General features: G+C 44.5%; 1 protein-coding gene across 4 annotated transcripts in view; it reads left to right on the plus strand.

The window, feature by feature from the left end:
* RELCH (RAB11 binding and LisH domain, coiled-coil and HEAT repeat containing) overlaps positions 1-8075 on the plus strand; it is a 122820-nt gene extending 114745 nt beyond the window's left edge. For all 4 annotated transcript variants that reach the window (XM_026658541.2, XM_026658565.2, XM_029912858.1 and 1 more), the window contains one exon: positions 6233-8075. In XM_026658541.2, coding sequence (XP_026514326.1) covers positions 6233-6353 — 121 coding nt within the window. In that variant the 3' untranslated portion in view covers positions 6354-8075. The remainder of the gene's footprint in view (positions 1-6232) is intronic.
* Positions 8076-13093: the final 5018 nt, after the last annotated feature.

Consider the following 13093-nt stretch of genomic DNA (forward strand, 5'->3'; position numbering starts at 1 on the left):
CAGACAAGCAACAGCAATTTCAGGTGTTAGTGGACGAAGAGCGCCTGGTTGCCAAGGTGGGCCTCCAAACAGCGATTGATGTGGCTGACACATCCTCTCACTGCCTTGCAACTGGCATTGTAATGCACCGGGACTCATGGTTCCAGTCATCTGGCTTTCCTTGGACGGTACAAACTACTATAGCGGACCACTGCTTTGATGAGGACAAGTTGTTTTAGTCAAAGACGAACGAGTCCCTTCACTTGTTGAAGGACTACAGAGCCATGTTACAATCCCTGGGAATCTATACAACGGCTCTAAGGCACAAGCAGCAACACCAGCAGTTCCTCCCCCACCTGTATGCCCCTACCTGGCCTAACACCAGCAGCAACAGGAAGCCCCATACAGATGACACCAGTCCCAGCAACAGCGACCCACAGCCTCTGCCATGGCCACCTCCTCGACCCTCTCCCACCAACACTGCAATTCCCAGTTTTGACGTGTTGATCAAGACTTGCAAACCCGTGGGGCCTCATGTCCTCTTCGGGGGGCCGGTTTGCCCTGTTTGCCTACAGTTGGGGCAAAACCACGGACCATTTGGTACCGGAGGTCATCCACCACGGATACTCCATAGAATTTCTTGCTTTCCCCCCACATTTCTCTCTTCCCCCCATCACATCCTTCTCCAACAGGAAGCAGATGCTCTTCTCACAGAGGGAACCATAGAGTATGTGACACCTCCCTACGCAGGGAGAGGCTTCTACTTCCCATACTTCCTCATCCCAAATTAGGGTGGAGGGCGCCCAACCCATTCTAGATCTTTGGCTACTAAACATCTTTATCAGAAAAGCCAAATTCCATTTGGTGATGCTGGCATCTGTTATCCCTTCCCTTCTTTGAAAAGTCATGGAAGACTGGAGAGATTCCAGACAACTGGAAAAGGGCAAGTTTAGTGCCAATCTATAAAAAGGGAAATAAGGACAACCCGGGAAATTTCAGACCAGTCAGCTTAACTTCTGTACCCGGAAAGATAACAGAGCAAATAATTAAGCAATTAATTTGCAAACATCTAGAAGATAAGGTGATAAGTAAGTCAGCATGGATTTGTCAAGGACAAATCGTGTCAAACCAACCTGATAGCCTTTGACAGGGTAACAAGCCTTGAGGATAGGGGGAAGCGATAGATCTGGTATATCTTGACTTTAGTAAAGCTTTTGATACTGTCTCGCATGATCTTCTGATAAACAAACTAGGGAAATGCAACCTGTTGGGAAAACTGTTCCCAGAGAGTAATCCGTGGTTCAGTCATGCTGGAAGGGCATAACGGGTGGGGTCCCACAGGGATCAGTTCTGGGTCCAGTTCTGTTCAATATCTTCATTAATTATTTAGATAATGGCATAGAGAGTACACTTATAAAGTTTGCGGACGATACCAAGCACGGAGGGGTTGCAAGTGCTTTGGAGGTTAGAATTAAAATTCGAAATGGTCTGAAGTAAATAGGATGAAATTCAATAAGGACAAATGCAAAGTACTCCATTTAGGAAGGAATACTCAATTGCACACATACAAAATAGGAAATGACTGCTTAGGAATGAGTACTGCGGAAAGGGATCTGAGGGTCATAGTGGACCAGAAGCTAAATATGAGTCAGCAGTGTAACACTGTTGCAAAAAAAGCAAACATCATTCTGGGAGTGAATGAAGCATTAACAGGAGTGTTGCAAGCAAGACACGAGAAGTAATTCTTCCACTCTACTCCATACTGATTAGGCCTCAACTGGAGTATTGTGTCCAATTTTGGGTGCCACATTTCAGGAAAGATGTGGACAGACGGGAGAAAGTCCAGAGAAGAGCAACAAAAATTATTAAAAGTCTAGAAAACATGACCTATGAGGGAAGGTTGAAAAAGATTTAAAATGTTTGTTTAGTCTGGAAAAGAGAAGACTGAGAGGGGACATAACTGTTTTCAAGTACATAGTTGTTACAAGGAGGAGGGAGAAAAATTGTTGTTAACCTCTGAGGATAGGACTAGAAGCAATGGGCTTAAATTGTAGCAAGGGAGGTTTAGGTTGGACATTAGGAAAAACTTCCTAACTTTCAGGATGGTTAAGCACTGGACTAAATTGTTTAGGGAGGTTGTGGAATATCCATCATTGGAGATTTTTAAGAGCAGATTAGACAAACACCTGTCAAGAATGGTCTAGATAATACTTAGTCCTGCCATGAGTGCAGGGGACTGGACTAAATGACCTCTCGAGGTAACTTCTAGTCCTATGATTCCCCATGGGGCCTAGTTTGCTGCTCTTGACATGAAAGACATCTACTTCCACATCGACTTTCACCTGACCCACCGGAAATTTCTCCGTTTCCAGGTGGGATGCTACCACTACCAATTCTGAGTCCTCCCTTTCAGCATAGCAGTGGCTCCATGGGCCTTCACAAAGGTCTTCGCTGTTGTGGCAGCTCAAATGCACTGCCTCAGCTACTTGGTATATCCCTACCTGGACAGCTAGCTCCTTCTCGCACTATCCCAACAAGAACTCATCTCTGCCATCCTTGCCCTTCGTGCTCTCCTGACCTCTCTAGGTATCTGCCTCAATGAGGAGAAATCAGTGCTCATACCTACACAATAAACTTTATTGGGGCGTGGCTCGACTCACTTGCGGCACAGGCCTTCCTTCCAGCAGACTGCTTCACAACGCTGACAGCCATAGTTGTGGAACTGCACCACAACCCACACACCACGGTCCACCATAGCCTCTCCCTCCTGGGATATATGGCGGCCTTTATATCCGTGACACCGCACACACATCTACACATACATTGCCTCCAATTCTGGATCCTCTCCATCTACACACCCCATATGGACCATTTGGAGGCCAGAGTCACTGTCCCCCAGATGGTTCTGACCTCCATCACATGGGGGACCAACCCTTCCAAGGTTATGGTCGGTACCCCCTTCACCTCTCCCATCCCGCAGGCCATCATCACAACAGACATCTCCTTGGGGACTAGGGGGCCCATCTAGACCATTACACAGCCCAGGGTGTCTGTACGCCAAAAGAGGCCAGAGTGCACATCAATGTGCTCGAACTGAGGGCAGTCCATTTTGCGTGCCAAGTGTTTCTTCTCATTCGATCCCACCACATTCAACTACTCTCCAACACCATCGCAACGGTAGTGTACATCACCAAGCAGGATGGCGCCAAGTCTCCCCCTCTCTGTTCATAGTCCATCCATCTTTGGAACCAGTGCATCAAACACCATGTGAAACTCCAAGCAATGTACCTCCTGGGCACCCAAAATTCCCTGGCCAGCGTGCTCAGCAGGACTCTCTACCTCAACCATGAGTGGGAATTGGACAATGCCACTTTTCACTACTTCTTCCTCAAATGGGGCACCCCATGCTGGGATCTCTTTGCCACTCATGAGAACCGCAAGTTGCCCCTTTATTGTTCCAGGGGAGCCATGGGGGGAGGACTCACAGGGTGACACTCTTCCCCTGCCCTGGACAGGTGACCTCTGCTATGCCTTCCCCCATTCCCATCCACCCATCAGTGCCACACAAGGTTCAATGGGACTGAGATACTGTAATACTCAGAGCCTCATTCTGACCCCATCAGTTTTGGTTCACAGACTTCCTCAGACTTTCCACCTGAGTACTACTCTGCCTCAGAACACTCAGGGATCTTCTCACACAAGATTGGGGCTGAGTCCAGCATCCCAACCTGGGCCCTCTTCACTTTGCAGCCTGGTTTTTGCTTGGGGATCGGGGTAGACGTATCTTGCTCCACCTTGGTATGACACATCCTTACACAAAGCGAGAGGGCATCCACCAGAGCCTGCTACCAAGTTAAATGGAGACCATTCATATTCATCTCATGGTCTCGCTGCTGTCACCATCTATTGAGTACAATCTCTATAACTATCATTCTCAATTACCTCCTCAAGCTTGAGATGTCAGGCCTTGCCTCAGCTCTATACAGATCTACCTGGCAGCCCTTAGTGCCTTTCACCCCCAGTGGAGGGTGCTTCTGTGTTTATGCACCCTACCACCATCCTCTTCATGAAAGGTCTCCTCAATACCTTCCCACCAGTACTCTGGCCCATAGCCCAGTGGGACCTTAATCTCGTTCTTTCCGCCGTCACAAGACCACCCTTCACGCCAGTGGCAATGTGCTCCCTCTCACATCTCTCCATGAAAGTCATGTTCTTAGTGGCCATTACCTCAGCTAGATGGGTCAGCGAACTGGCAGCCATGATGGCTGATCTCCCCCTCCCCACTGTATTCCATAAGGATTGTTTCCTTACAGCTACTCCTTAAGTTCCTGCCAAAAGTGGTGTCAGAGTTCCATCTTAATCAGTGCATCCACCTCCCTGTTTTCTGTCCCAAACCGCACGCCTCCCATGCACACAGGGTGCTGCATTCCCTCAAAGTCCGCCATGAGTTGGTGTTTTGACTCTGCACCTTTCATGCATCAGCCAAACTGTTTGAAACCATTGCCAACCAGTCCACGGATCAAGCCTTCTCCTCCCAATGAATCTCCAAATGGGTCTCTGGGTGCATCAACGAATGATACACACTATCTGATGTACCGCCGCCTGATAGTTACAGTGCACTCTACACGAATGCAAACCATCACATTGGCCTGTCGAGCAGCCACATGGCACTCAGTACACATGTTCATATCTCACTACGTCATTGCCCAAGGGGCGGCTGTGGATGCTGCAGTGGGCTGTGCCATACTGCAGACTGCACTTCCTCATACAACCTCGCACCCACCTCCACACTAATCACTCTCGCTACTCACCCATGTTTGGAATACCGGTAGGGACCATCTCTTGGAGAAGAGGAGGGAGGTTACTTACCTGTAACTGGAGATTCTTCCAGATGTGTGGTCCCTATTTGTATCCCAATACTCGCCCTCCATCCTCTCTGCTGTGAACTGGTCTATTCAGGAGTAAGAGGGGGTCACTGGAGAGGCGTCAACCCGCACAGCCGATTATATTCTCGGCTGAGAGCACAAGGAGACGCACGTGTGGGTCAACTGACACTGCTAAGAATACCTTCCGGCTCTGGCGCATGGCACACGTGCACCCACATTCGGAATACCAATAGGACCACACATCTCGAAGAACCTTCAGTTACAAGTAAGTAACTTCCTTTTTGGCTTATGGGAGAACAATTTATAACTAATTTTCACTTATTTGACCTGCCTTGACATCCAGGGATGTTTGAAATGTTGGTATTGTTTCTGATTGCTATGTGTTTGATTTCAGGAAATTCATTTTTTTATTGACTTGGATGGTGTAAGCACTTGGATAATTATCAAATGGTCAGAGTCTCTGCTGAACTTTGAGGACTCCATTTTAATTTTAGTAAACCTTGGTGGAAAGAAAGTTTGCCTTGACATTTTAACCACAAATGTCTTGATGTAGTACAGAAAGTGCAGCACATTTATTAGCACTTCTGCCTTTTGTGATACTAATTTATAGGAATGATATGTCTTGTGACACAGTTCTACTGTAGTGACAGTTATCTGTTTGCCGGGAAGTTGAACACTCCAGTTCATTAGAAATTCCAGAGGAGTGTCTGTGTGACTGTGTGGCTTTTTAAAACCTATTGCCACACACTCCAGTTTCTTACGTTCAGTAGTTTTGGCTTTATTGCTTTTCTGAATCTGATTTGAGATTAGATGTGGTCTTCCAAATGTATAGTACTTGGACAAATGAAGGCTTAGAGTTTATATTTCCAACTAGAAGGTGACAAAGTGGATGCTTCACAAAGGCATTCATCCTTGAGAAGTAATCATTGAATTATTAAGCTAACATTAATGTGAGAACTTCTAAAGATATTCAAAAGAATATGTAAATGCATTTTAAAGTTCTTCAGTAGGACTCTGTTTGAAGGACCTCTAGGGCTACCTTTTCCTGGAACTATGAAAACTACCATTTGGGTTGAGTGTGCTACCAGACCCTGAGGTGCACAAGTAATATAGAAGCTTTGATGGTACTTGAGAGACACTACCACTGTGGAGGCTGGAAGGAAATTGTTGTTTGGTATGTAGACTTGTCAACCAAGTGTGTCCTTGGGTTTGGCTTTTTCATAGCTATTCATAACAGCCTAGTCTTTCATGATTTTTAAACCATGAATGTGCTGATAAGACACTTAAGTTGCCTATTAAACAGCAAACCACAGCATTCTTTGGGGGTTTTTAGTTCTTATGTAACTAATTTCTTAACTCTTTCCTAGCTCAATGTCAATTGCTGCTAGCCTTGTGAGTGAAGATACAAAGACCAAGTTTTTGAACAAAATGGGCCAGCTGACTACATCAGGTGCCATGTTGGCCAACGTGTTTCAGAGGAAGAAGTAAAATTTGGAAAAGAAATTCAAATAAACACTAAGATGGACCTCATGCAGACTGGTTCCTTGTACTTGAAGTACTTGCCTTTTTATTTCCCCTGTCTGATGTTTTTGTAGTATAATTTTATTCTAACCTCCAAAGATATTTGCACTGCTTTTGAATATCGCTGTGTATCTGTTAATTTTTGGGTTAACTGTGGTTAATATAAAACTGAATTCATAGTCTGTACCAAGTCCCTGTTCTGTGTTCTTGTCTTTCCAGCATTTTTTTATATAGTGAAAGGTATTTTTTATTTTATTTTCTGACAAGATTTCAGCAAATATCTGTATTATACACGGAGCTATTACAATGGTACTTAAAATAATGTAAATTTGAAGTCATTGTCATAAAGTAATAAAAGTGGAGATTACTTATGTATTTAAATTATAAAAAAGTAGTGCAGAATTTTTTATGTTTCTAAAATGACAAGGAAGAGCCACCAGCACTAGTCTCTGCTTTTTGGATTGTGTTTTTGTAAGTACTGTACATTTCCAGTCTAGCGGAATTGCAGCACATAATGTATAAAACTGCTTGCACTGCATTGATCCATGGGAAACATTCAGCATTTCAGATGCTTCAGTGCATATTCTGTAAGTAGTGTATCAGATTCTCCAGATAAACCTCTTCTATCTATTGGGTTTTTTTTTTTTTTCCTTTAACTGAAGCACTTTAACTATTAGTCTACCTACTGAAAGGCACATGCCCTGATTAAAGAAAGTAAATTGATGATCAAGATTAATCTTACCAAGTAGTCAAGCTTAAAGTGTCTGACTTCTCTAGGGTCTTGTAAGGTCCTCAGGTCAGAGCCAATGCACTGCACTAGAGATGTCTACAGACAGAACTATACGCAAAAGCAAAAGAGCAATTTCATCTTCCCCTTGCTGCACAGTAGTGTGCAGTATGATGGCTAAAAGCAATAATTAGATTGGTTAGCTTATCTAACTCAATTCAGACTTTGGAAGAAAATATTTTAAATAATAAATTAATGAGAATTTGTGACAAACAAAATGTCTCTAAAATATTCTCAAGTAGATTATATACGTGTTTATAAAATCCATATACCTATTTTTAGAGAATAAAAGCAATCTTTAAAAGCAGTGTCTTTAACAATTAGGGTTTTTTTTAACAATGAAACATTGACAAAGCATCTTCACAAATTCCAAGTGTGTCCTTGTTCTTATGGACACTTCCACTATATTTTGGTTAATGTAAGCATCTGAATGTAATCTGAAGTGCACGTGTCAAACAAAAATTCTAAATGGAAAAAGTGAAATTCTCTGAAAGTGTCACAATACCATTAGAATTTGATGTATTAACTTTTTTGGCAACTGGGGAAGTGAAAGGAGTGAATAGATAACAAAAGGATAGATTTCTGAAACAGAATGTGGATGTAGTGTTCCCCATGCACATAGCTAATACCCACTACTAATATTCTTAACTACTTTGTACCTTTGCCTAATGGCACTGGATGCACATTGCCCAACATACTTGCAAAGTGAGAACCTGCTACACCCACATCACAACAATCCTTTTTACACTGTACAGAGAGGCCTTTTAACAGACAGCTCAGTTCCTTCCCATAGTTGTTACCATGAAATAACTATGCTCTTACACACTATCTGACTGTGAAATGATGGAGACATTCCTGAAGAATTGGAAGTGGCTAACTTTCCTGTCAATTGTTCTGTTATAAATAAAGAGTTTTGCATACGAGCCTTGTATGTTTATTTCTAAGCATCACAAAGAAAGATTGGTACACCCAAATGGCTGCAAGGAATCTCCTCAGTTTCCCTCCAATTTCTGTGTGTGTGTGTGTGTGTGCGCGCGCCCCTGCCTGCCTACTTACCTACCGGCATGTGTACATTATTACTTTACCTGATCTATAAAGTATGCCTGGCAAGATGTGGGCCTCATCTTGAAAAGGCAGGAGATGGAAAGTCACACAGGAGTTGCTTTCCCATAGCAAACCTCCACATTTGGAGAGCCTGGAAAGGAGTGGGGCACAGTTGCAAGGTCCATCAAAGTCCTGAATGCTTCATGAGGTCCCAAGGACGCCTGTCAATTATGTTTTACATCTAAGCAAATTCTAAGACTCGGGATCTGTGTGCAGCAATACTGGCATAATTGGAGTCAAATGGAATGTTTGTGAATCATGAGACATTACAGCCCTCCATATACAGTCTAGTCAAGCATTAAGTAGTATTTTTATGGACTCTGTTTGTATGATTAAGTAGGCTGGAGTCTGGGCAATACCTATACAATTAAGAGCGAAGAATTGAAGTTTTGTGACCAGAGATAAGTCTGTGTGTGGTGGATGGGTATGCCTGTCAGGGCAGTGCCGTGGGTGCACAGTTGAGATGTTTAAACTTGTCTATAATTACACACACAAAAACATGTTGAAAACATTCAAAGGTGCAGTCAAACATTGAAAAGTTAGGAAATGCCAAAATTAAGGTTGCCTGTGCATCCTTAAATCAGCCATGTGCGTATGCATTCTGATAGTGTTTAATTATATAATCACGCACTATTTTTTTCCACAGGTACCCTGCCTCAGTCAATGCACTGAAGGAACATTGCTTTCAATTAAGGAGCAACTATTCCGTATTTTATTTTCTTGTTCTGTGTGATGGAATGTCTTATTTACTGCACACTAGACAAACATTGCTCTGAATAAAGACATTAATTTCTGCATGGTTTTTTCTGTGGTGCTCATTACTACCGTATCTGAGTGCATCACAAACATAATACATTTATTTTCACAACACGTGTGTGAGATGAAGGGGTATTACCACCATGTTACAGACTGGAGGCACAGAGAGGTCAAAAGTATACAAGACTTTTCAAAATATACAGCATTGTATAGCACATTTTATATGTTCAAAGCACAGCTCCCATTGACTTCAGTTGCAGCTGTGAGTGTTCAGCATTTCTGCAAATCAGACCCTGGGTTTCAGATCAGGCACCCAGAAAATGAGGAATACACAATTAGTGACCATGAGTGAAAAGTTTGGTTTAAGTAGGGTGACCAGACAGCAAGTGAAAAATCAGGACAGAGGGTGGGAGGGTAATAGGAGCCTATTTAAGAAAGACTCAAATTGGGACTGTCTCTATAAAATTGGGACATCGGGCACCCTAGATTTAAGTGACTTGCTTAACATCAAATAGGAACTGTGTCTCACAACCAGGTATAGAATCTAGTTCTTTATGGCAGCATTTAACCGCCTTAATCATGAGACTGTCAGTTCTCTGTCTACAATCCCCTGCCTCATTCACTACACCTTCCAACTTCTGCAACATACCAAGTAGAAGTTATCTATATAAGTCTCCATTACTACAAAAGCTGATTCATCTCCAGAGCAGATTCATCCTGTGCACTGAATGAGGCAGGGATCCTGTGGAAAATGTGTGTGATCATGTAATTAAAGACTATCAGAATGTGTGTGCACAACGTGGCAGAATTAAGGTTGCATTTGGCATTTCCTAGTTTTTTCAATGCTTGACTTTGCATCCTTAATGTTCTCTTAAAGTACTTGTATGTGTAATTTCCTAGGGATTTAGAAAAACAATCCGAAAAATAGAAATCCCATAATGTGCTATTATATTGACACCCCCGTGGGTCATCAGCAGGGTTGGGAACTTCAGATTCTTCACACAGATCTCTGCCACCTGAGCTTACAGTAACAGTAACCTCAGTGGTTCAGAAGCCAAATTAGTGATCAACATTACCCAAAAAAGCCACAGTAGCATGAGTTCATTTAACATTATATATATATATATATATTATATAATCAATCTTTGGTTAATAATTAAATCACTGTGTTTCAATATTATGTGCTATAAAGAGCCACAGGAGACACATTAGTCACTTTTGGCTCCCAAGCCTCAGTTCTGAGTATCACTGCTCTATTTGACTAGCATTTGAGGGGAATGGAATGCTTTGTCAGTGGGTTTCAGATATTTTCTGACAAAGGAATGGTGAGTTTTGACTCTTGGGTTCCGAGGCCTCATACTGCCTCTAGTAAAACTTTCTTGGAATGTCTAAACATTATAGGTACCTTTTCCAGAGGTGAAAGTAAACCGGTATGGTATGGTACAGCGTACCGGCAAGGCGTACCGGACTGGCTTCCCCAGGCTGGTGATTTAAAGGGCCCGGGGCTCCTGCTGCTGCGGAACACGACAGGATGGAATTCTTGATCCGGTCCTTCCTGCATTAAAACTGCTCCCACACCCCGCTCGGACGCATCTGTGGTTACTAGGAACGGTTTGTCAAAGTCTGGGGCCCTTAGCACAGGGTCAGACATGAGTGTCGCCTTAAGCTGGTTAAAGGCCTTTTGACACTCATCAGTCCACTGAACTGCATTTGGCTGTTTCTTTCTGGTTAGGTCTGTCAGTGGGGCGGCGATTTGGCTGTAGTGTGGTACAAATCGCCTATAATATTCGGCCAAGCCTAAGAAGGATTGGAGCTGTTTCTTTGACTTTGGAACCGGACACTTTTGGATAGCATCTACTTTGGCCTGTAGGGGATTTATAGTTCCTTGACCCACCTGGTGCCCCAGGTAAGTCACTCTGTTTTGACACTTTTTAGCCTCAACAGTTAGTCCTGCCTGCCTGATGCGCTCGAAGACTTTTTCCAGGTGCTCCAGGTGTTCTGCCCGTGAATCAGAAAAAATGGCCACATCATCGAGGTAGGCAACTGCAGATTCTCCCAATCCCGCTAGGAGACCATCTACAAGTCTTTGGAAGGTGGCGGGTGCATTTCACAGCCCGAAAGGGAGCACGTTAAATTCATACACCCCTGCCTGGGTGACGAAGGCTGACCTTTCCTTGGCGGGTTCATCTAGTGGTACTTGCCAGTACCCCTTGGTTAAGTCTAAGGTAGAGATGAATTGGACATGTCCCAATTTCTCCAATAGCTCATCTGTGCGTGGCATTGGATAGTTGTCAGGACGAGTTACAGCATTTAGCTTACGGTAGTCCATGCAAAAGCGTATTTCCCCATCTGGTTTGGGAACTAGAACCACTGGAGATGCCCATGCACTGTTAGAGGGGCGGATTATACCCATCCGTAGCATGTCCTGGATCTCCCTTTTTATAGCAGTTTAGGCATGAGGTGACTCCCGGTTGGGTGGGGTTCTAATTGGGTGAGCATTACCTGTGTCAATGGAGTGGTATGCCCGTTCGGTCCGTCCTGGGGTGGCTGAGAACATTGGCGCAAAGCTAGTGCACAGCTCCTTGATCTGCTGCCGCTGCAGACGTCCAAGGGTCGCGGAGAGGTTCACCTCTTCCACGCCACCGTCACTTTTTCCTTCATAGTAGACACCTTCAGGCCACTCCGCGTCATCTGTTTCCTGGGCTGTAAACTGGAAAACCTTTAATTCTCTGGAATAAAAGGGCTTAAGAGAATTAACATGGTATATCTTAGGCTTTATGTTGGAGATGGGGGATGCTATGAGATAGTTAACAGCTCCTAGACGCTCCTGGACCGTGAATGGTCCTTCCCACGACGCTTCCATTTTATGGGCCTGGAGCGCCTTTAAGACCATGACTTGGTCTCCTACTTTGAAGGACCGTTCTCTGGAATGTTTATCATACCAGGCCTTTTGCTCTTCCTGAGCATCCTTTAGGTTTTCTTTAGCAAGGGCTAAAGAGTGTCTGAGGGTGCTTTGTAGGTTGCTTACAAAGTCTAGAATGTTAGTTCCTGGAGAAGGCATAAACCCCTCCCATTGCTGCTTCACCAACTGTAATGGCCCCTTAACCTCGCGGCCATACACAAGTTCAAATGGTGAAAACCCTAAACTGGGATGTGGTACAGCCCTGTAGGCAAAAAGCAACTGCTGCAACACTAGGTCCCAATCATTGGCGTGTTCATTTATGAATTTAGGTATCATGGCCCCCAAAGTTCCATTAAACCTCTCCACCAGGCCATTGGTTTTATGGTGGTAAGGGGTGGCAACCAAGTGATTCACCCCATGAGCTTCCCACAGATTTTTCATGGTCCCTGCCAGGAAATTAGTTCCCGAATCTGTAAGGATGTCGGAGGGCCAACCTACCCTGGCAAAAATGTCTGCTAATGCCTGGCACACACTTTTAGCCCTGGTGTTGCTTAGAGCTACTGCTTCCGGCCATCGGGTAGCAAAATCCATGAAAGTCAGTATGTACTGCTTTCCTCTGGGTGTCTTCTTTGGGAAAGGACCCAGAATATCCACAGCTACTCGCTGAAATGGGACCTCAATTATGGGTAGTGGCTGGAGAGGGGCTTTGACCTGGTCTTGGGGCTTTCCCACTCGTTGGCACACCTCACAAGACCGGACATAATTAGCAACGTCCTTGCCCATTCCCTCCCAGTGGAAGGACTTCCCCAACCGGTCTTTGGTTCTGTTCACCCCAGAATGGCCACTGGGATGATCATGGGCTAAGCTCAAGAGCTTTACCCGATACTTAGTGGGAACTACCAACTGTCTTTGAGGATGCCAGTCTTCCTGGTGCTCACCAGAAAGAGTCTTCTTGTATAAAAGTTCTTGTTCTACAACAAACTGGGATCGGTTAGAAGAGCTGAGAGGCGGTGGGGTGCTCCGTGCCGCCGCCCAAGCTTTCTGAAGGCTGTCCTCTGCTTCCTGCTTGGCCTGGAACTGTTCCCTTGATGCTGGAGACATCAGTTCCTCCTTGGACTGTGGACTGGGGCTTGGTCCCTCTGGAAGCGATGCAGGTGC

Source organism: Terrapene carolina, unplaced genomic scaffold, assembly GCF_002925995.2.
Source record: "Terrapene carolina triunguis isolate 2854851 unplaced genomic scaffold, T_m_triunguis-2.0 Scaffold53, whole genome shotgun sequence".
NCBI classification, from domain to species: domain Eukaryota; kingdom Metazoa; phylum Chordata; order Testudines; family Emydidae; genus Terrapene; species Terrapene triunguis.